The following is a 24223-nucleotide window of genomic DNA, read 5'->3' on the forward strand; positions in this document are numbered from 1 at the left end:
CTTCATCATCCAAGAATGTAACATCAGGCTTTGACGGACTTTGATGATAGTGGCTCCATGTCATCACTCTCTCGGCATCTCCATTGACTGCACGCGTCAGTCTGTTCCCATAATATTCAGACCTGAAACAGCTGCACTTATCCTCCAGTTAGAATAAAGGCCAAGTCTGTCAGCAGTTGCCATCATTACTTTGTGAGCGTGACATCCACATGTGTAATCAAGCATGGAAATCCACCAGTTGCAGTGCACACTGCTACTGCCATTGACGAGGCAATCCACACAATCACCAAACTTGACGTGAACTTTAACAATCGTTTGCTTGATTAAATTCAGCTGTTAACAACTTACACTGTAACATCTGGTCCGGAAAAGCTAAATTCCTTACAGTTGGAGCTGATTTTTATGAATATCGCAAAATTTTGTACAGTAGAACTCTCAGTATCTGGCACCAATGGGGATTGATAATGACAGATAAGTGAATTTACCGGTTGCTTGAGAATGCGTGTTGGGTGATTGATTGGCAAACTGACCACTAGGGGGCACCAAATTTAAAACCTTTGGATTATTTTACCTATTTATTTTCCACTTTTTTTTTTGCCAGTTGCTTGGGGCTGCTGGTTGCTAGAATTCTGGATAGCAGGGATTTTACTATATATCGAAAATATTTGCATTTGTTGTTAAAATTGTATTTATCTTTCAGATTCCTCTTTAATCAATGCATATATTCTAATTGGCATTTACCGTAAAATGTTTATGAAATTTTAATTCCTGGTTTGCAGTCTGGATTCTATAATATGATGGCCCAGCCAGGAAGATCGACTCCCAGGAGTTAAAAGCCACAGTCCTACCATGTCAGATTTTCCTCGAATAATGCACAATGCAGTCCCAGTGTATTGAGCTTTTCCATTCCCTGCATTAACTATTGCTGGTCCATTTTGTTCACAAATCATTCTGTTTCACCAACTTAGGAACATGGTGGAGACAAAAACTCTGATCAGTTTAAAAAAAAGGATCTGGACAAGTGCTTGAAGAGATATGACCTGCAGTGCTAAGGTTCCAGGGCTGGAATGTAGACTTTCAACGAACTGGTACCTTCTTGCTCAGAACATCGAAATGGTGAATTTTCTGTAATTCTTTATGCTTGACCCTGGACAGCGAGTGCCAGAGGGATATACATCTTTGAGCTGAATCTTGTCAGAACCAGTTCAGTTCTTTTAAAGCTCATATTAATGGACTGGGGCTATTAAATTGATTAGCCTGCAATTGGATACACGTGCTTAGTGTTTGCAAAACATTCCTTTATGGGTATGAGCATGTCTGGTATGAGTGGTTATGGATAGCACTGAAGGTTGACGTAGGTTACAAGAGGATATAGACAGGATGCAGAGTTGGGTGGAAAAGTAGCAGATGGAGTTCAATCCAGATAAGCATAAGGTGATGCATTTTGGTCAGTCAATCATGAAGGTTTATGGTAAGATTCTTAACAGTGTGGAAGAATACAGGGACCTTGGGGTCTAAATCCAAGGTTACTGTACAGTTGATAGGATTGGTAAGAATGCCAGGCTTCATTAGTTGGGGGAATGAGCAAGAGTTGTGAGGTAATGCTGCAGCTCTATACATCTCTGGTGAGACCACACTTGGAATATTGTGTTCAATTCTGGTTGCCTCATTTCTTGAAAGATGTGGAAGCTATTGGGAAGGTGCTGAGGAAATTTACCAGGATGTTCTCTGGATTGGAAATATACGTCTTATGAGACAAGGTTAGCAGACCTGGGTCTTTTGTCTTTTGGAGCAAGGAACGACGCCGTAATAGATGACCCAAGGGATGGTGACCATGGTGGCGGACCAGTGAAGGGGTTCTGTGGCTGAAAGACCAATGAATGCAGTGGGCTACTGGTGTCTCAAGGCTGTGAGCTGCTGGAGACCGCTGTCAGGAGATTTATGCTTGGCAGTGGACTGCTGGAGACTGGCTCCAAACTGGCTGAAGGGGTACCAGGTATCAGAACCGGGATGCAAGGGGGATGCTGAAAGATTCTTGACAGTGTTTGTTGGTGGTTCTGACCTGGAGATAGGGTTGCCAATAGTTTGGACTGGACTCTGTGGCTGTGGAAACACTGGAGGCGAATTTATGGACACTCGGTGACTCTGGGGGGGGTGGGGGACTCTCTTTTGCTTCAGGCAATTTCTGCTGATGGCGAATCTGTCTGCCTTTAGCAGGCAAAAGCAATTTTATGTAATATTAATATATTTTATTACAATAATAATAAATTGAATCTTGAGAGGTCTACAAGATTATGAGAGGCGCAGATAAGGTAGAGAGCCAGCACCTGTTTCCCAGGGCAGAAGTAGCAAACACCATAAAACATCTGCACAAAGGGAAGGGAGAAAGGTTTAGGGGTGACATCAGGGGTAATTTTTTTAAATTTTATTTTTTTTACACTCACAGGGAATTGTGGGTGCCTGGAGTGCCTTGCCAGGGGTGGAGGCTGGAACAATAGGGACATTTTAAGACTCTTACATAGGCATATGGGTCAAATAAAGGGTTATGAAGGTAGGGAAGGCTTCATTTTAATTTTGGTATGTATAGTCTGGCACAACATCTTGGGCCGAAGGGGTTGTACTGTGCTGTAATGTTCTATGAATCTATAGAACTAAAATAAATACTGAAGGCAAATTATATATTTATTTGGTCCAAAGCAACACAGAATAATGTGGTGATTGACTGTTTGAAATCCGGATTGCAGTAGCGTGACCCTTCATGGTTGGATGATTTAGAAGGTACAGCTGCACCGGATCGATGGGGAGTTGCTAATTTGGATATCGAAATGGCTAACCCAGAGAAGGCAGAGGGCGACAGTGGAAATCTGTTATTGGGACTGGAGGCCTGTGGTATTCCGCAGGGATCAGGGTCGGGGACTCCCGTTGTTTGTTTAAAAAGTTAGTAGGTTTATAGATGGTGCAAGATTGGTGGAGTTGTGAATAATGTGGGTGGGACTGTCAACAGAATATAGATATGGAAAGAGAAATGGTATCTTCTCAAAAACACCTGACCATGACTTTCTAAATATACATAAATCCCTACCACTAATGGTAGGTTTACTGGCCTATAATTTCCCCTTCCCAAACAAAGGCACAGGATCTGCTACTCTCCAGACCTGTCCTCTCACTTTGATTTGCACATTACCTGCCTTACTCTGTTGACAAGTCGACTTGCCAAGGCTTTTCACTGCAAGTCATGAGAATAAACAATACACTTCAATGCTGTCAACTCCATGGCTTCTTTTTCTACCCAAGCTCTACTGAGTACAGACACGATCAGCGTGTTAGAACAAAACCAACTCAATGGCCAAACATTATGAGGGAGGCTTTAAATGAGAAAGTTTTTCAACAAAAGGTAGGCAAAAGATCCACCTGGATGTTAATCAGTCCCTCATCGGAACAGTCATTTTAGACCAGAGCAGACAGCTTGAAGGTTATCAGACTGCCCAAGGCAAATAAGCCGCTTTTCAAAATGCCGTCGGCTGGATCATGATTATGCACAAGGACAAACGTACAAAACCTCTGCAGTTGGAGAATGGAACAAGCAGGCCACGTGAAATCACTTTAACCCTCAAAACAGATGCTTAAAAATAATAACAAAAGCAAAACATCAGAAATAAAAGCAGAGAACGTTGGAAATATCCAGCAGGCCAGGCAGCATCACTAGAGAAAGAAGCAGAGACAATCCTAATTGTTCCTCCACAGGGAGATTGATTGCCTGATAGATGGATTTCCACATTTTTCTGGTCTTATTTCTTGCGGCAACCATGAATTATGGAATAAATCTAAAATAAAACCAACCCTGTCAATGCACCACTAAATAGTACAGATGCATTCCAGAAATGGAAGAAAAGAGACTTACCGACCACCGATGTGCGTTCCTTTGGTTAAGAGGACAATTGTCCTCACACATAGAGTTTAGGATGAGTTACAGGTAATGAGATATGATAAGGGGGTGATGTGCAAGGTTCCTCACAGACATACAAAAGTGCAATTATTAGTGCTGGAGACTTTAAGAGGTAGTGAACAGAAAGACAACATTATGGGAGGTAAGTAGACGCACAGCTAGGGAACATGGGATGCTTTATTGTTTGCAAAAAAAGCTAATCAGTCCGACAATAATAAATTGTCATAATTTTCCATATATCAATTATTTTATTGATTATAAACTACAATTTTCAGATGGACTTATTTTTTTTAAATGTGAAAAGTACAATAGTTGCTGAGTTGAGCAGTACAAGAGACCTTTGGCTACTGAGTTCTGTTAATTTTATTTTATTGGTGTCTTAAGGTTAAATGACACAAGAGCCCAGTGCAATGTCCAGCTACACCAGTGGCTCTCAACCTTTTTCTTTCCACTCACACACCACTTTAAATAATCCCTATGCCATTGGTGCTCTGTGATTAGCAAGGGATTGCTTAAGGTGGGATGTGAGTGGAAGGGAAGGTTGAGAACCACTGCTCCAGACCCAATTGTTACTGAAATACTTTGCTTGAGAAGAATTGTCATTGCCCCATTTCCTTTGGAGTTATGAAACTGTGCACATAATGAGCCAATGAGGTACGATTAAAGCAGTGGTTTTCAACCTTTTTCTTTCCATCCACATCCTGCCATGAGTCATCCCTGACTAATCCCAGAGCATCGATGGCACAGGGATTACTTAAAGTGGGATGTGAGTGGAAAGAAAATGATTGAGAACCACTGAGCTACACTGTCCTGGGCAAGGTTTCCATCATCTGTGGTTTGTACTTGGCCTTAGGCAGACCAGAACATCATGGTTAGAGAGAACATTTGTCGTGTTTTTTGATCAAATCTGGAGGCGTGAATTATCCAGAGAAAGCCCTTATTCCAGTTCTGCCAGGAGAATTATCTCCAGTAATTCTCTGTCTGCAGAAGTACCTGATGATTGTGGTAGAGAAGGTTTACCTTGCTCCCTGGTTATCTTAAGCCAGGTAGACATTTGATTCTCTTATGCTTGTTGTATACATTTTGAAAGCTTAGGTTTGATCAGAACTTTTTTTTTCCACAGCAGTAAATTAGAAAGCATCAGGCTGGATCTTTGCAGGACTGAAACTTGGACAAAACAAAGTGTGTTCAGTCTGATGGACTTGGTCCCAGCTTATTGATCAATCCCAAATTACCTCTGATATTGCATAAGCAGGTCAAATTGTAGAATAGATTCTGAGGAATGTCAAAAGTGCATACAAGGACTAATAAATGTCCAATCTTTTATATATACTGTACTTGTATACATTCTGCCTTCACATCCACCCTTTGTCCTATCCTCCTTCATTTCAGGTCGGGAACCACGAATTTCCCACCAAACATTCTCAGCAATGCTATCACAACCCCAGCTGCTGGGGAGTGACTGTGAAGGTCATTTATCAACAGGATTCAGGCTCTTTGCTCATCAAGACTACCAACTCTGAAGAACCATCACGTATTGTTGTGACTACGTGAGACTCTCCTTGCTTGAGTTCAACCACACTGAGTCTGTGTGATTTCTAAAAATATTTTATGAGGGTTTTAAAAGGGTTGAGGACAATTATCAAAATCACTGCAAACCATCTGGCAGATCAGAAAAAGTAAATGGGGCAACACAAACAAGGAATGATTCTCTCAGAATAAATTCCATGCCATTTTCCTCCATTATTTCTCATCACAGAAACCTTCTGTCAAACTTAAATCTTTCCTTCCTCTAGGTTTGTGGAAGTCTCAGAATTTGAATGGAAGGTTCAACTTAGTGGTTTGAACAAGAAATTTAAGTTTTTCAGCCACTTAATGTAAAGGCAGAGGACTGGTATTGGAAGAGCAAGAGGGTGATGATGGAATGGGTATGGGCAAGGGGATGATGCTCTGCTGTGGGGGATAGTTCAAGAGGCAACATTCAATATGGGGCTGTTGAGTGGCAGATACCACAGGGCATGACAGAGCGCTCAAGACTGACCAAGGAAGGGAAGGAACATGCCTTGTCTGAGATGTCATCCGCTACCAAGAATGTATTTGACTTAAAAAAAAATAAAATGCATGATTTTGCTGAACATGAATAAAAACTGCAAACACCAAAGTAACTCAAAAATCAAACCCAGAAGACACAAGGCTTAATTATGTCTTGCTCACAAATGATGCTTCCAGTTCTATTCAGATTCCACCAAAAAGCAGTTGTCCATCAGCAACCTGCTTTATGAATTCCTTTCAACAATCACACCACAAGGCTGGACTGGGTCAATAAGAACCTCCGCCAGGCAAGCGTTCAACACCTCAGCCACAGATAGCGATGGCTGATTCTGTGTGCCAGTGAACTCCAGTGGTCCTCATGCATGCTCGGGGATCCCTAACCTTTAACGACAGCCGGTACATGTGGCAGTTGGATTTGGTGCTGTGGGTTTCCAGCACACGCTACTCTGGAATCAAAGGGGTGCTCCGCTCTTTCAGTTCTGCTGCTCTCTCTCCTTGTTTAGGTAAAAGTCCACTCCCCCCAAACCTGCTCCCTTTGTCTTTTCACATCGCGCACTCGAGACGGAGGCAGGGTGAGATTTCATACCAGGGCAACGTTGGAAAGGCGCTGTCTTTTCAATACGATGTTAAATTGAAATTCTGTCCAGCTGCTCGAGAGACTACAATGGGAATTTAAGATCTACCATTATCGATAGAAGAAATGAGGCCCGTATGCCTTCACATTGAAGCATGCTGGTAATGATCTAACGGTACAAATTTCGCACAGATTGGATGCAGAGAAGGGATGGAGGCTGTGCAATTTTACAGAGCAGTTACAGTGAAATGAGCCCAGACTGGATTATAGTCTACTGTAGTAAAACACAGAAGTCTGCAGACACCGTGATTGAAGTAACAACACACTCGGCAGGACAGTGTACTTTAACTAGTAAATGTAAGATACATAACACACATTTCGGGCTTGAGCCCTTCATCAAGCTCTGAAAAAATGTTGGCAGGCAATCAAACAAAATGTTGGGGGTATGGGGAAGATGGTCCATTGTGCTGGTGAAAAGGGGAAAAAAATGATCTTCTCTAAGATGTGAACCAACACCACAAATACCCATTTCTAGTTTAACAACCAGGAAATCCAAGGCCAAAGTTAATTTCCACAACGCGAGCTCCAGTTGTGAAGTCATTCCTGAACTGGAGGGTCTAAAGCTCAGAAATCTAAAATTTAAATTGCAGATTTCGCCCAGAGAGCTTGTAAAATGGCACAGTTTGGGACTAATAGGTTTGTGGGGTTTTATTGTGCGACTAACCCTTTGCTATCCTAAAAATGGATCACTTGAGGCTGTTGTTCGTGGTGTATGAAACACTGAGGCTTCATTCATCAGCGCAAACACCAGTTTCTGCCTGATGAGGGGAAAAAAAAATCATTTGAAAGAAATCTAACTCCCCCAGGCTCCACAAAGAAGAATTATTATCAGTTTAAGGGGGTCAATCACTTTCACAGATTGTAGAGGCCAAGTTTAATCAGGGAGTTTATATCGGGTGCAAGGTGGGGAAGATCTAAGATTTTACATCTTTCTCATCTTGTACTGAAATTTTAATGAACTTGGAAATCACTACCTTGAATGAGCTTCTCAGAGCCTTGTAATATTGCTCTTGGGACTTGGAATGAAGTCAGCCTGTTATCAGAATATGCAGCTAATTGGTACAACTGTTTGAATGAGACACAACAGTCAACGATTGTAAGGCTGGGTCTTGACCTCAAGCTTTAAACAAATAAACAGGATTAAAGCACTTGAAACAACTTGCTCCTTGAACATCTGTTGGTTTATTGAGCCTTCCCTGCTGTCTAGGAGTTTCCCATCACTAAAGCTTCATCACTTTGGATATCAATCTTTTATATTCCTCAGCTGTAAGAGGCATATAGGATCTCGAGGCCTTGCTAGAAAATGTTAACCCGTGGCTCCAGATGATCAGAAGTCTTGGCCTCACCTTGGAGCAGTTCACAATCAGCCATGTGGCAGAGGTAGTGGCGCTATTGCCTCACAGCTCCAGCGATCTGGGCACCACCCTCATCTCCAGCGCTGACCGAGCAGAATTCATAGGTTCTCCCCGTGGCTGCACGGGCTCTGTCAGGGTGCTCCCTTCCCACATCCCGATAAATGTGCAGGTTGATAGGTTAATTGGCCACTGTAAATTGTATCTAGTGTTGAGGGGAGTGGTAAAACCTGGGGGGGGGGGGGTGGGGAGGGTGGGTCAGGGGGAGTTGATGGGAATGCAGGGGCAATAAAATGCGCCAAGTATAAATGGGTGGCCGATGGTGGCTGTGGACTCAGTGGCCTGTCTTCATGCAGTCTGACTCCACTGATTCATTTGAAGTATAATCGCTGTTACTTTGGCAGGTGCAACCATAAATAGCAATGATACAAATGACCCATTAACTGCATTTATGCAGTACTGGTTGAAGTATTAGATGGAGAAGCTGTCCTGATCTTTGATCGTCACCCTGGGATCTATAAGATCCACTTCAATCAGCTGAAGAGGGAGATGGAACTTATTTAACATCAGTGCTTCTCAAACTTTTCTTTCCGCTCACCTAAACACAAGATGCAATTTACAGTGGCCAATTACCTTAAGTAATCCCTTACTAACCACAAAGCGTCTATGATCTAAACTAGCAGAATAGCATTAAAACATCAGCCTAAGTTTCATACTCAGTTCCCGGAACAAGCCAGGAATTGTCTGGTTCAGTTGACAGCACTGGCAGCTCAGCTAAGTTGAGATCCCACGGTTGGCAAAGGTTTATGTCCCCAAGAGGTGCTTCAAAACCACCACCAGTCGAAAACAATGGAAAGTAGAACAGTGCTGGTAGGCCAGTGAAATAGAAGGACCTTTCAAAGAAGTATACAAACATCAGCGCCGTGCGAGAGCGATGGATGGAGTTTCACCCACCTAAAAGACCTCATTCATCAAAGGTGAATTTTCAGAGAAAAGTGAGCAAAAGTAGGAATATTGAGCCTAACGATGACCGAGTGGCAACCATTAACAGTCAAGGGCAGAGGGGCAGTGGAGCTCCCTGGTAGTTCAGGCGATTATGTGGTGGGATCCATGGTGACTACTGCAAGTGCAGTGCTGCAGAAAGTTCACTGGAACTAGCTGAGGAATGAAGGGGATGGGGGGGAAACAGGAGGGAAGCCACAGAACTGTACAGAGGACAAATCTCACAGAGGGCCTAAAATCAGAAAGGACTTAGAACACAATATTGAGCCAACCTATATAAACCTCTCAACCTCACCCTTCCAGACCATAACCGTCTAATTTTCATACATTGATGTGCCTATCTAAGAGTCTTTTAAATGTCCCTTTTTTAAGAGCCTCCACCACCACCCTGGGCAATTCCAGAACAAATGGACAGGGGGAAACACATCAAATTTAAAATTTATAAATCTAGACATACAGCACAGTAACAGGCCCTTCCGGCCCATGAGCCTGTGCTGCCCAGTTACACCCTATTGACCTACAACCCTCGGTATGTTTCTGGCAGGATATTGAGAAGGGTGAAAGAACATAAAGACCTTGGAGTCCATAGATCCTTAAACATTGAAAGACGTCTACAAGGCGGTTGTCCCTTATTTCACAGTGTGAAAATGATAGGCCAACTTCCTCCTTTCTGTGTTGAATGCCTTCTACAATTCTCTTTAAAATATGTGTTACAAATTTTCCCTCTAGTCTGGAGTCCATTATTAAAAGTCAATCCTTTAATTTAAAAAAAGAACGAGTTCAGTTTACAGAACAGTCAGTGGGCGCCTTCCTATATTACTCAAACATCAAACTCAAGGCTTGGGAAGAAATTAATCATACAATCACAGAAACAGGCTCTTCAGCACACCAAGTTCACACTAAACAACAATCCCCCCCCGACCTTTACATGAATCCATTTTTCCATCAACTTCCCCCCAGATTCTACAGACTCGGGGCCAATTATATAGTGGCCAATTAATCTACCAACTAGCATGTCTTTTGGGCATGGGTGGAAACTATAACCCAGGAGCTACACAATCACAGGGAGAACATCGTAAACTCCACAAAGACAGGATTGAACCTAGATTACTGGATTTATAAGACAGCAATTGTGCCACTCAACAAGTGCTGGAAATTGTAAACAATTATACTGCAGCTCGAGATACAATATACGGTTGTAGTTACCACGTTCAAAGAAAGTTATGACTGCAACCAGGATACAAAGGAAGCCCGAGGATGTTGCCTGCCAGGTTTGGAATTTTAGGGATGAGGAAAGATTGGCGAGACTGGGGCAGTGTTCCTTGGAACAAAGGAAGCTCGGGGAAGACTTAAATTGGGCGTATAAGATTATGAGGGGCTTTGAGCAGGAAGAGAAGGATCCAGTTTTATGTTGCATGACTCTGTGACTCCAATTCCTTGGCTTAAAGGGTAAACAAAAAGACATCGATATGAGATAATTGGTGTAAGGTTTAAAAGGAAGATGAGGATTTTTTTTCCACCTGGAGAAGGGTAGGATAGTGGAATCCACTGTGAAGAGGCAGTAAAGGTAGAAGACATTATTACATTTAAACAGTTTCTTCTTTTTAATGTCTGCCTTGTATTAACAAAAATATAGGATCTATTTGAACAACAGTGGCTGAGAATTCCCATCTTTTAAAAAAAACCTTCTATCTTTGATTATTTTAAAATTTGAGCTAACACACAAAATCAGATCTTGTCACCATTAATTTTGTCATTACCCCACACTCCAACAAGACTTCCAACACTCATTAGCTCAATCCAGCTCCACCAGGAAGATCCCTAACCTCCCAAGGGGAGGTAGAAACAGTGAGGCTACGGGAAATCAATCCCTGAAGCTGGACACAAGTTACTGTGGTGCTTAAACCTGTGAACTGTTCCATCATTGTGATGTGTCCCTCAATATAGGAAACCACAGAGAGGATGTGCCATTTATTTTAAAATAGCTTTTATTTTAATCCACTTGTCGGTGAAGCTGCACTGCGGAGCTTCTCGTAGCATTCAGTGCAGGGATAAAACAATTTTGACTCTAAATTTCCCCAGCATAAATTTTCTATTTAGTTTCTTAAATAAATCCATTTTCTTTCAGTATCGGTAGCATTATTTTACCTAATTTACAAATGAAAAGAACCCCCAAGTGAGTGGGAATGCTTTTAAAAAGATGCCAAACTTGCAAAGGATTTCAAACTCCAGTCCAATGCCTTAAACCATGCAACGACTGGCTCAGAAAATACTAGGCTGTCCCTTGACATGTAACAACTGAATGGGCAATCACTCAGACGGTTTGCTTTGTGTTGGTTGAGAGGACGCATATCTGGCTTTGAATGTTTTACGTGGCATTAGCTTTTTTCTTTAAAAAAAACCAGGCCTGAACCACTCTTAAATGCATTGGCAGAGTGGATTTGAAATAACTTGCAAGTTTGACAACATCTTAACAGGAATAAAAACAGTCTCCTTAGAAAATAAAACAGAAGACTTACAAATAAAACATCCAACATCCCATGCAAGTTAACCCCTGCAGTTGCTCTTTCAACAGGAAGTGATGTCACCAAAATTCCAATTCCAACAGCTTCCTTTGCAAAGCAAGATGGGGAGGTGCATTTTAGCAACACCCCGCTTGATGGTAGTGTGTTAGTTTGACGTTATTTGCAGTTTGACAATTTTTTTTTAAAGAGACCGTTATCCTTTGCTTGGTCCATATATAAAGGCCATTTAGAATAGATTCTTTTTCCACATTGTTTTGCCAGTTGCAATATCTGGCATGGAAATGTCTTAAATCTCAAATTTAATTTGAAGGGTTTAAATGTTCAAAGATAAAATCTCTTCCAATGCTACAGAACAAATTGGCTTGTTTGAGATATGCAGATTTGAATGTTCCCTTGAATTAGTCAAAATTCATGCAAATCTACAGTTTTATCAGTGATGTTGGAAGGTTTTCAGTTATCATTGCACTCACAATAAGTGAATGAACTATGGCTGACAACTTACAGCTGGCTGCTCTAAGCAACGAGCTGATCATTGGAGGGTTCTTGCAACCTGCAGTGGGGGAAAGTGCACTGCTCAATGCTGCAGCCACATCTAATCGAGGAAATATGTGTCAAGAATTACACTGTGGAAATAATGAGATGGAGAAGCACAATATTTTGAGTTGTACTCTAATGCTAACTGGTAGAAGTGGTGTCGTGGCTAAAATTGTTTGAGACTACAAATCTCTCCATGGGTCATTGACTAGCATAATCTCTGCAACTCCTCTGTGGTAGTCTTCTTTCAAAGGGTCATTCTATTTGACCAATAAGGGGATGGTGTTGATATTGTACATATGCTGCTTTCAATGGCTTGATTAAACCATCACAGAAAATAAAGAATGGTTAATGGAATGGTGGCCGAGAGGACGAGAAATCAAAGGAATGGAAGTAATGTATACAGAGACCTCGTTGGGGCATATATTGTGGTTCATCACATCACACCTTTAGAAGTGATGTTATGTTGGAGGATCCCCACTGTCGATTTACCAGAATGATATTTGGCCAGGGAGAGTTATAGAAATAGGAATTAACAATTCCTGGGATTTTAAAGATAACATTGTGTTTTTACAAAGCACATAAGATATAAAGGGGAAATATGAGTGTTTTTCCAAGAAAAACAATTTCTATCGGTTATGGAAATCTAGGACCATTTAAATTTGAGCCAGACCTTTCTGAAGCAAAGTTGGGAAACACCTTTACATGTAATGTCCTGAATAGGCTGATAACTCTACCCCACAAACAGGAGTTGATGCGGTGTCAATTGATCATTTGAAATCATACATTGGCAGGTTTGTGCTATAGTTTCTTCAGGAATGGGAGCCAACATCAGATCGCAGGTCAGCCATGATGTCACCAGGTGGCAGAACATTTTTGGGGGACTTTGCTGTCCACTGTTGCTCCCTTGTTCCTATACTTGGGAGAACTCTATAAAGTTGGTTGTGGATAGACTGGAGTGAGTTTGGTGTTGTGAAGATTCAAGATTGTGCCTCATGTCCTTCTTTGCAGCATATATGGACCGCCGCCCCCTGTCATTTTGCTGGTGCGTCCTCAATTCCAATTATTACCGATGTGGAATCGACCGACTTCCAATGAGAAAGGTAACTGTGGTCTCTTTAATTGAACCATATGGGATTTTCAAGCAGAGCGTGCTCAGCCAATGGGAGTGATGCATTAAAGATATCATCAACAGTCCAATTATAATTTTGATTTGGTAAGCGAAGACCTGGCTGAACTAGGAGGTGGTTTCAGAAAAATGGAAACTGTGAGCAAGCCCAGTTGAAATTTGGAAGTTCTAATAAATTGTCAAACTGATGGAATACAACACACAGTGGGATATGGGACTAACAACAGGAGAAATTACTTTACAAAGAAGCACAAAGTGCACAATTGCAGTTATTTACAGATACAGCTGTCCAGAGTTCCAGTAGGTTAAAACACAGCCGTGCTGCTCCACAGATTCACAGGTGACATTATCCACACAAATTTATATATATATATGTATATATATATCTATCTATATATATATACACACATTAATTACAGAGTGTGCTGGACCAGCCCCAGCGCTCATGTATTTTAAAATTTAAAAACAGTGACATGCACACACCTAACGAGCACATGTGCTCTAACGCACGCGTATCCAACAAGCACGAGTGCCCTTGGGCACATCCATTCAACAAGCATGTGAGTGCATAAATACGCACGCACAAGCACACACACACACATACAACCACACCCATACACTTTGCGAACGAGTGGCTGTTTATCACCAATCTGCATCTTCCTCTACGTAATAATCGGTAGCAGTACCATCAAACAGGCCGGGATCCAGGGATTTTCGTTGCTTGCCCCTGGCAAACACCCGCGAAATGGAGCCAAACACCAACTTCTCCTTCTTCTTCTTCCTCTTTTGCTCTTCTAGATCTTCTAGTGACTGATAATTAAAACACAAAAAATTAAGTTGCATTGTGGGGGCCTTCTTCGCGTGTCAGCAAGATGTTCAATTATGAGCACCACTCAAGCATACATCAGGACTCACTGGTGACACTGGACAACAAAGATTTTACTTCCTGAACACTTTTAGGTCTAATATATGGATTTTGGGCTGATGATCATGAAAATCATTTTTAAAAATTCTTATCATGTACCATATTTTAGATCTTACCTATTTTTGTGATTTCCTGTCATATTTTAAGTCTACTAGTAAATTGCCCACAAAGCAAGCTGTTTTGGTCAGTCCAAGCATGTAGGTGCTATGCAAATGTTGTCTTAGGCCTGGGTCACGATAGATGCAGATAGACTATAAAACCCGTTCACATAAACAGATGCTGTGCATCACATTGATAAGGATTGAATGCATGTTGATGCACATGTTCTTCAGGCAATAACGTGGTGAGTGTACTTAACAATACCATTTATTGTCTTCAAAATGATTCAATACAGCAGAAATGTCTTGTCAATGTCGCAAAAGCAGTGTTACATTTTCTGCCGAGTATATGCTTTTTTAACAAAATTTTTATTTTTGGTTTGTTTTTCAAAAAATATACATGGTAACATTTTAAATATACAATATATTAAACTTTTTTCTCACAAACACGACAAACAAAAACAAAAACAAAACAGTCCCCCCTCCTCCCCTTCCATACATACAGACCCGTTCACCATCGGAGCTGACACATATTTTATGGAGTACAGTTGGGGAAACTACTATTTTGTATATATAATAGTTTCTTTTATACCTTTATTACTACTGTATCTGGGCCCCTATGTGGTCCAGGTATGGCTGCCAGACCTTTGTGCCGAGGATATGCTTAAGGCTGAGAGACACAGCATGTCTGCAGTTATTATGAGCTCTACTTTGGTTGTAAAATTGGTGGCCAAGACAAACCCTGGGCTCCTCACATTTGTTGTGCAACATGTGAAGTCAACCTGAGAGCTTGGCTCAGAGGTACTTTACGCTAAATTCAATAAAAGTTAATGTTTCTCCAATTTCTTACGAGAAACAGCAAATCTGAAATTATTTTTTGTGTTCAGTATGAAGTTGTCCATCATAATCCCCATTTCTTTCCCCCCTCAGGAAGCAAATCTTTTGAAAAAAACGTGTTGTCCAGTTTGTCAGAGGGGGTCATGGGTGATACTCCTCTCTTGTACAGGACAACCAAGACTGATCTTACCAGTGATCCCACCACAAACTAACATCTGAACCTGACATACTCCTGATCGGCACAGCTCATTTCCACACCAGACATCCACTGGAGGTAGAACGGACAGTGTCTCCAAACTGGGCGCAGGATAGCCTGCAGCTGTACTGCTCCATGATAAAACAGTGTGTTCTGCAGCAGCCCATTTGCAGCCTAGCTCTATAGAGTAGAAAGGTCACCAGACAGACAGGTTTGTGATGAATTGCCTGTGCTTGATTTTAATACATGGCCTAAATATTCCCAGGATAGAGGAATATCACCCAGGCTTTCTCTCATCACCACTGGCGGCAAAGAAGTCATGTTTTAGTCTAAAAACCTGTCGAGGCAGTAAATTTAAATTTAAATTTTAGATGTACAGCTCAGTAACAGACCCGGCTCGTGAGCCTGCGCCACCCAAATATTCCAATTATCCTAACCCCCCCCACCCCCCGTACGTTTTGAAAGGTGGGAGGAAACCGGAGCGCCTGGAGAAACTCACGCAGACACTGGGAGGATGGACAGACTCCTTACAAACAGCGCTGGATATGAATCCACATTGCAGGGGTTGTAAGAGCTTTGCGCTAACCGTGCTGCCCAGAAACCAGATAAATTCTTGCAAAGACATATTGAATTTTCCAAAGGATAAGATTCATCTTATTTAATGATTCCAACGCAGTCGGTGCAGGGGAAAGCGGGTTTAGACTAGCTGTTAGGCAAATTTGTCTAAGTGGAGTAAACAAAGTGAGGTGATTAAGAAATGGACATCATTCTGCTGATCTCTTTCTTGTACTTAGCCTATCTGAGGGCTCCTCCTTTTATACAACTTGGTACTCCTAAAAATGAAGACTTCTCCTTACGGTTGGATTCCAGGAATGCTCGTGGCCTATCGGTGCACCTGACATTTAATGATCTCTTTCTCAACACTCTAAGGAAGATACTAATTTAAGGGCAGGACGAAAGATTGCTTTCTGAATCTGTAAAGAGCTTTAAAAGAGAAAGGTTCCAACTGCAATCATTTTAAATATGAAGATATTTTAAATAAAAAGAATATGTGGGAAACATTACAGACAAATGAAAGAAGCGACTGATTTTTTTTAAAAAAATAGGGCATTTTCAGTTTAAGTATTCGAAACAATCCCTGAGTTAATGTTTCCTGCGTTGTCCAACTGCTTTTTACTGCCTCTGATTGTGTGTAGATGTAAGGCTATAATCGGTTTGGGACTCTATTGGACAAGGGAAAAGAACATGGAGAGGTTCAGAGCTGACACCAGCCTTAACTCACCCCCCTCTCACATCCTTCTGCCCTTTGTAAAATGTGTTCAAACATAATTAGCTAACTAGCTGCATTTAAACTGCAGTGTTAGAATTTCATATCAATTATTTCATAGAAATATTTTTTCATCTATTAAGAGCAATGAAAAATAGATGTTAAGAATGAAAAACAGCTCATCCTGAGTGAGAAATCTCACAACTCAAAGATAAGGTGGAGGTCAACTGGGGGCCTGGAACAGATGTGGAGTCAAGGAGGGGGAAAAGTGATTTTGGGGAAGGTACACGCAGTGTTTTGACGAAGCAAAGGCAGTGTTGAATGTCAGAAGATGCGACTACACAAGCATTTCCCTGATGAAATGCTACTCTGTGTTACAAATGAAAAGAAGATGTAATCCAGGGAGAAACTGTAAAAGTCCTGGAAGGAAGAAATAAAACCCAGTGCTGAAAAAGAAATGATTATCGGGGTAGTAGAATTCTTAATTGCATTTTGTTCATGAAAAAAGTCATAACTTTTACCAAAAAGTCTAAACATTACATAATTGACAATACAACTGATTTCCTATCTTTGTTCAATTTAAACTTAAAATGAGTAATAAAAGTCCAGAAGTGGGATGGAAGGTGTAGTAAAAGTCGGCAAAGCTGCAGATTCAGAATTGAGTTCAGGGAAGAGAGAACCATCAGACCATTTAAGTTTGAACAGCAAAGAAGGTCGTTTGGTACATTGTGTCTGTGCCAGCTCTCTGGTTGAGCAATCAAAATCTAATCTCACTGTCCTACTGTTATCCTCAAAGATCTGACTAACCTTCTGCTTCCAATTAAACTGTAAAAGATACAACACTCTCTGTTTCAATCACTCCCTCTTGTAAAGCAATCTGTGCTACACCACCTCTCTCTGTTACTAAAGCTCTTCTAACCACTCTCTTGTCTCTCTCAATTCTTACTTTAAAATGTTCACTCCTCATCACTGGCTCCTAACCAAAGGAAATAGACTTTCCTCTCTGTCTCAATCAAACACGTCTTTTTTGTTGTACCTTCACCTCTCTGCTCTCACACCAGGATCAATATTGACTACCCATGCATTCCATCTCCTTTATGCTCAAGGTTGACAACAAATGTGCCAGGACTGTGGAATTGCAAAAAATCTGGTGCAGTGTATGAAAAATGCCCATTGTAATGCGAACGTTCTATTCAGACAAACAATTTCCCTAAATTTTGCCAGTGGTCTCCCTGGGGTGGATTCTGATTTTGCGTGACTTTGAGAGATGGGCAACGGTGATTATCAGTCCATTTTATACATCTCTTTATTTTTAAATCAAACAAAATATATTTCAGATTTGATAACCTTCATTTCATACTTTATCCGAGTCAAAAAATTACCACCTTTTCCGAGGAAGACTGAACTAATAATCATGGTGGATCTGATCCCATTTCTGGAAGTACACTTCTCAACAAGAGGATAAATTATGTTCTGAGGAATGAACCTCACCTGGCAGAACATAAACACACAGAGCTCCCAATTTTACAGCCTCCAATTTGAAAATTGGAAGTGCTATCCATGAAGCAGGAGATCTAACCTCCGCAGTTGACCGGGGTTAATGTGTGTAAGTGTGTGTGTAGTTAGACCTCTGCTGAGCTACTGAACGTGGAACAGATGAGTGATCCCACAAGTGTTTCTTACATTACAGAGTGAGTGTGTCCGATGTCGCGGTGAGTTGATGTCACTTGGTGTGGACGACCTTTCACCTTCAAGCACCGAGGCGTCCGAGATGGTGGACGGTTGCCTCGAGTGACAGGGACTGACTCGCACTCCTGCATAAAAATTAAACATAAACAATGATCAACATGTGACCTTTCACCTTTAACCCGAAATGAGGTAAAGGCCTTTTCACCCTTCTCTTCCTCACGTGAAGATGACGTTTAGCTACTTAATTGCGAATGTGCTTCAACATTGTGGGGGGGGGGGGTGTTTTTGGATCAAGACCGGGTTTAGTGAAACTGGAGACATTTTTCAAGAGAGAAAAGTCCCAGTGCATTATATCCTGTGGGACTCAGGGTTTTAATGTCTCTCTGCATTGAGTTGACTGACTACCAATGGGAAGATTCATAACTCCTGACATTTGCAGTTCCAATCCTGATCAGCCTTCTGCAGTTCAAATGGAAAGTGTGTTCATGTTTGCAATATAACCATATAACCATATAACCGTTTACAGTGTGGAAACAGACCATGTCGGCCCTTCAAGTCCGCGCTGGTTCACTTCTGATTCAATTTTGAATGGTCTAACATTATGGTGGTTGTCAACATAAATATAGAGTAAAGCTCCTTCACTCTGCCTTCCTGATTACTACCACCGTAGCTCTACAGTGAAGTTAGAGTTGGAGAAAGACAGCCTGAACTGCTGCCCATCCTCAAGGAAGAACATAAAGCCTACTGAAACAATTCCTTTTACTGCTTGAAACACAATTAAACCAGGAAATAACAGACTGGTGAGCCTGTCGTCAGTATTGGGTAAATTAATGGAGGGTGTTCTGAGAGATTGGGTACGCAAGTATTTGGACAGCCCCGGGCTGATCAAGGATAGACAGCATGGCTCTGTGCGTGGTAGGTCGTGTTTAATGAGTGTTGTAGGTTTTTCGAGGTTACCAAGAAAGTAGATGAAGGAAAGGCTGTGGATGGTGTCTACGTGGACTTTAGTAAGGCCTCTGACAAGGGTCCCACTTGGGAGGTTAGTTCAGAAGGTTCAGACACTCGGAATCCATGGAGAGGTTGGAAAATGGATTCAAAATTGGCTGACTGGTAGAAGTCAGAGAGTGGTAGTGGATGATTGCTTCTCAGACTGGAGACCTGTGATTAGTGGTGTGCCTCAGGGATCGGTATTGGGATCATTGTTGTTTGTTGTCTATATCAATGATCTGGATGATAATGTGGCAAGTTTGCTGATGACACTAAGATTGGAGGCATTGTGGACAGCGAAGAAGGTTTTCAAAGCTTGCAGAGGGATCAGAAAATGGCAGACGGGATCTAATGCAGACAAGTGTGAGGTGTTGAATTTTGGAAGGACTAACCAAGGTAGGACATACACAGTAAATGGTAGGGCACTGAGAAGTGCGGAGGAACAAAGGAATCTGGGAATAGAGATACATAATTCCCTGAAAGTGGCGTCAAATGTAGACAGGATTATAAAGAGAGCTTTTGGCAACTTGGCCTTCATAAATCAATGTATTGAGTATAAGAGTTGGGATGTTATGGTGAGGATGTATAAGACATTTGTGAGGCTAAATTTGGAGTATTGTGTGCAGTTCTGGTCACCAAACTATAGGAAGGATATCAATAAGATTGAAAGAGTGCAGAGATTTACTTGGATGTTGCTGGGTCTTCAGGAGTTGAGTTACAGGAAATTATTAAACAGGTTGAGATTTCATTCCTTTAGAACGTAAAAGAATGAGGGGTCAATTGATAGAGGGTTATGAAGTTATAAGGGGAATAGACTGAGTAGGCTCTTTCCACTTGGATCGAGAGAGATAAATACAAGAGGACATGTTTAGGGTGAAAGGTTTAGGGGGAACATTAGGGGGAATTTCTTCACTCAGAGAGTGGTGGGAATGTGGAATGAGCTGCCATCTGATGTGACAAATGCAGGCTCCCTCTTAAATTTCAAGAATAAATTGGATAGACATGGATGGGAATGGTCTGTAGGGCTATGGAATGGGTGCAGGTCAGTGGGACTGGAGGAATGATGTTTTGGCACAGACTAGAGGGGTCAAATGGCCTGTTTTCCTGCACTGTAGTTTTCTATGGTTTCCAGGAGTGAGAATGCTAATTAATGATTAATAGCTGTGAGTCATGTTGGGATTTTTTTGAACTCTAATGAAGACTCATTGCCTTGGGCATTGATTCTGTTTTTCTCTCCATTGATTGGCTGAGAATCTCCAGCATTTTCTGGTTTTATTTTGGATTTCCAGAATCTCCAATTTTTATTTTGTTTTTCATTACTCTTTGATGTAGATTTGATGACGAAAGGGTTTAATTTGGACACTTGGGATTAATTTTAAGGTTAAAGGTATAGAATAATTAATATTTTTCAGCCATCTTGAGCAAAGATTGCCTTGGACAGAGCACAGTAAAGCTAGACAGTGGGTGTAAACCACCCGAATGTTACTTGAAAGATCCTTTAGGTCACAAAACAGTTTCTAAGATACAAATAGCCTCAGGCTATCAGGCTATTAACATGAAAGACCATTAAATAATTCTTCAGCCTGGGAAAGAAGGAACTGTTGTTCACTCAAATCAGTGCAAGCTGAAAGATGTCATTTTGATCCTAAATGGTCAAATAATTATGCATAGTGGAAGGAGTAAATAAACCTGCTGGAAGTCACAAATAAGATAAATGGTTAAGAGATGTGAACTTAGACCAAATATGAAATGCGTTAACTGAATAGAAACATTAACACAGTTAGCATAGCAATGAGGGCAACATGGTTACAGCGCCAGCAACCTGGCACTGAATGTAAGGAGTTTGTATGTTCTCCCCATGTCTGCGTAGGTTACCTCCCACCTTTCAAAACTTACAGGAGGCTGTGGGTTAATTGGGGTAATTGAGCGGCATGGGCTCATGGGCTGAAAGGCCTGATACTGTGCTATGTGTTTTAATTTTTTTTAAATTAAGGGATCATAAATAATTGGGGGATTGTTTAAGACATTTTGTTGACAAGAAAAGTTCCACGGAGCTTCGCATGAATTGGAAAATAAAGAAAGCAGATGTTAAAGGCTTCTCCCCTATTATTTAGCTATTTACAATGCTCAAATATCAGGATAACCTCTAGCTGCAGAATTAAAAGGAAATCAAAATGTTTAAATTTAGCCATTTTGGCCCAATTACACCCAATCAACCTGCAACCCGTGTATGTTTTGAAGGGTGGGAGGAAACCGGAGATCCTGGGGAAAACCCAAGCAGACACGGGGAGGACGTACAAACTCCTTATAGACAGCGTGGGATTCGAACCCCAGTTCTGATCGCTGGCGCTTTAATACAGCATTGCGCTAACCTCTGCGCTAACCGTTCCACCCAGATCAGATCAAAAGAGACCAGATCTGGAGCATTGAGGGGTGTGAGTACTGCAGCTGAAGATGACTGTGTCCACTCTGAACATTGTGAATGCAGACTTGCATCAAGAAGGAGAAATCACAGAGAACTCTCTATTTGGTTTGATCAGTCTGGCAACTCTACTTGTCTGGATAACGTATGCAAATGATGAACTATTTGGTAAGATGATTCCAATCTTCAGTTCATTTTTAAATCCAACAGTTTGCATGCACAGTGCTCAGATTATCCTAAATATATTTCATTTGGTACATTTTAGTTCAGTAAAGCAAAGTTCCATGAGTCACATTGTAGGAATGATCTTCACCATTCAAACAACTACTAAACATGTTAATTATTTAACATTCATTGGATTTCAAGTATTCAAAAGGTTTCCAGTTCAACACAATTGGACCAAATCATTATGAGACTTACAGCACTCAGTACCTCACACGGAGAACAATATCAAAGGGATCCAATGCATTTGGATATGAGTTATTAAATGATAAGCAATGGCTTTGGGTAACGTAATAACAGTTATTGTACATGCCGACATTAAGGATGATCCTTGAAACTTAGAAATGTCACCTCAAAATTAGGGGCTGAAACCTTGACAGCGAAGTCTCAACATCATTGCCATCCTCCCCCTCCATATCCTATCTCCGCCCCAACTCAGGCCCTAGGCGCACTCTCCCACCTTCCTTGTGCTGACAACCTGGCTCACCTCCATGTAAATGGCGACAGCAAGAATGAAGGAAGCTTAGTTGGGGGCGTGACATTTACAAGAATCGCATGTGCCATTTCTGGCTCGTCTCCATTCCAGGACCCTCTCAGATTGCGTGTGCATTGAGGAGCGTTGCCCGTTCAGTGGGACAAACCACAGTCTGGATTCTTCCTCATTTTCATAGCAAGGCGGAAAACATTAAAGTTCACCGCATCAGCCAATGACATCCATGAATAAGCCCAATCTTGGGTGTTTCCTGTTAGTTATCAATGCAGTCTCAGCGGACCCCCGCAGGGACCATCTGCCCAGTTCAACTGCCACCAGCTTTAAGCGGCCTGTTACAGGAGTTGGCGGTGGTTTATTTTAAAATGTTAATAAAATTAAAACCTTTACAGGATAATTTGATATTAAAATATTGTGACAGCTTCACTCCACTGGTCGGTGGTAGGTGCCGATTTGAGGATCTTCTTATACTGTGGGTATTACTCAAAACCTAAATTTTAGATGGAAATTCCGGGTCGTCCTAAATGGCAGCTATATAGTATGTGTATACCAACCAATGTGAGTATTTTACTATCCCAATATACCATTACTATTTGTTAAGAAAAAGTGTCCTCTCAGTACTCTGCCCTTCGTTTGTTTCCCTCCACTGAAATCTGCCTACCTTTCTAAATAAATGAAGTACTTAATCAGAACTCACAAAATTCAAATAAATTGCTCCGATACCAAAAGGTATCCCCGGCACATTTAGAATTTGGAGTGAGGATGTTCATTCCATGGCAATGGTTTCAAGGGCTGGAAAAAGCCTTCTTCCTTGCTTTATCGTTAAAGAAACAAACGGAGAACTTCCCCTAGAGAAAAAAAATTCTTGCAACATAGAAGCTTAGAAGCACCCTTGTTTCGTGTGATGATCAATTAAAGATATTTTTAATCCAGAGTTGATTGCCCAGCGATTATTTTCAGATAAAAATAATGCAATTCCTGTTAACAGAATTTTCCTAATGGCTTTAATTTTTTTTAAATGAAGACATACAAAATCCTCTGATCCCCGAGCCTGTGCCGCCCAAATAAACCGATTAACCTACAATCCCAGTACATCTTTGAATGGTGGGAGGAACCCAGAGCACCTGGAGGAAACCCACGCAGGTCACGAGGAGAAGGTACAAACTCCTTACGGACAACGGCAGATCTAAACCCATGTCGCTGGCGAAGTAATAGCGCAGCTTGTGCTATGTTAACCTCGCTGCCTCTAAAACAATTCGTGCAATGCTTATTCCATTCTTGCCAGCATAAACTGACTGGTGAGATGGCAACAAGAACGTTGGACAGTAGAGTTGCGTTTATTGCCAGTTAAAGGGACGCTCTGCATCATAATTAATAGGGAATGCAGCTATTAATTGTGCGTTATGCCTCATTACCCCTCCATAAATCTTCGTCCCCGAAGCCAAGCCAAAGAGAGAGAAGAGAGATGCCTCAGTGAGAACACTGCTGGCAGCATTCTACTAGAGGAGGTATCTAAGTGAGTCACAGATGTGTCCAGGGTCTCCACGGATCCGACATCCTCCCTGGACCTTTGAAGAAAAATGTATCTGTAGGGTTACGGTCAGCACACTGGTACACTCCTGACCAATGGTGGATTAACTACCACTCGGGCCCCTAGGCTGAGTTTTAGTAAGGCTCCCCCTGACTTTCCCTCGTTGAATAGAATTAGGTGACATTGTTACCTTAAATAACTTATATTAATGGTTTCCGAAGTGGACGCTATCGACCCCTGGGGATCAACAGGACTATCCAAGGAGTAGAAAAATGCCAGGGGGTCTAAAAGGGGTCAATAAACACCGGGCGGGGTGGTCACGCGAACTTTTGGGGTTGAAAGAATTGTAGAGCCGAAGGCCCCCGCTCCTTCTGGGAGCCTGAGG

General features: G+C 41.6%; 1 protein-coding gene across 15 annotated transcripts in view; it reads right to left on the reverse strand.

The window, feature by feature from the left end:
* The window catches only part of LOC138754543 (kazrin-like), a 539176-nt gene that overhangs the window by 69714 nt on the left and 445239 nt on the right, over positions 1-24223 (reverse strand). For all 15 annotated transcript variants that reach the window (XM_069918950.1, XM_069918949.1, XM_069918946.1 and 12 more), the window contains 2 exons: positions 18181-18311; positions 13861-13984 (listed from right to left, as the gene is read on the reverse strand). In XM_069918950.1, coding sequence (XP_069775051.1) covers positions 13861-13984; positions 18181-18311 — 255 coding nt within the window. The remainder of the gene's footprint in view (positions 1-13860; positions 13985-18180; positions 18312-24223) is intronic.

This window comes from Narcine bancroftii, chromosome 2 (genome assembly GCF_036971445.1).
Source record: "Narcine bancroftii isolate sNarBan1 chromosome 2, sNarBan1.hap1, whole genome shotgun sequence".
Classification (NCBI taxonomy): Eukaryota; Metazoa; Chordata; class Chondrichthyes; order Torpediniformes; family Narcinidae; genus Narcine; species Narcine bancroftii.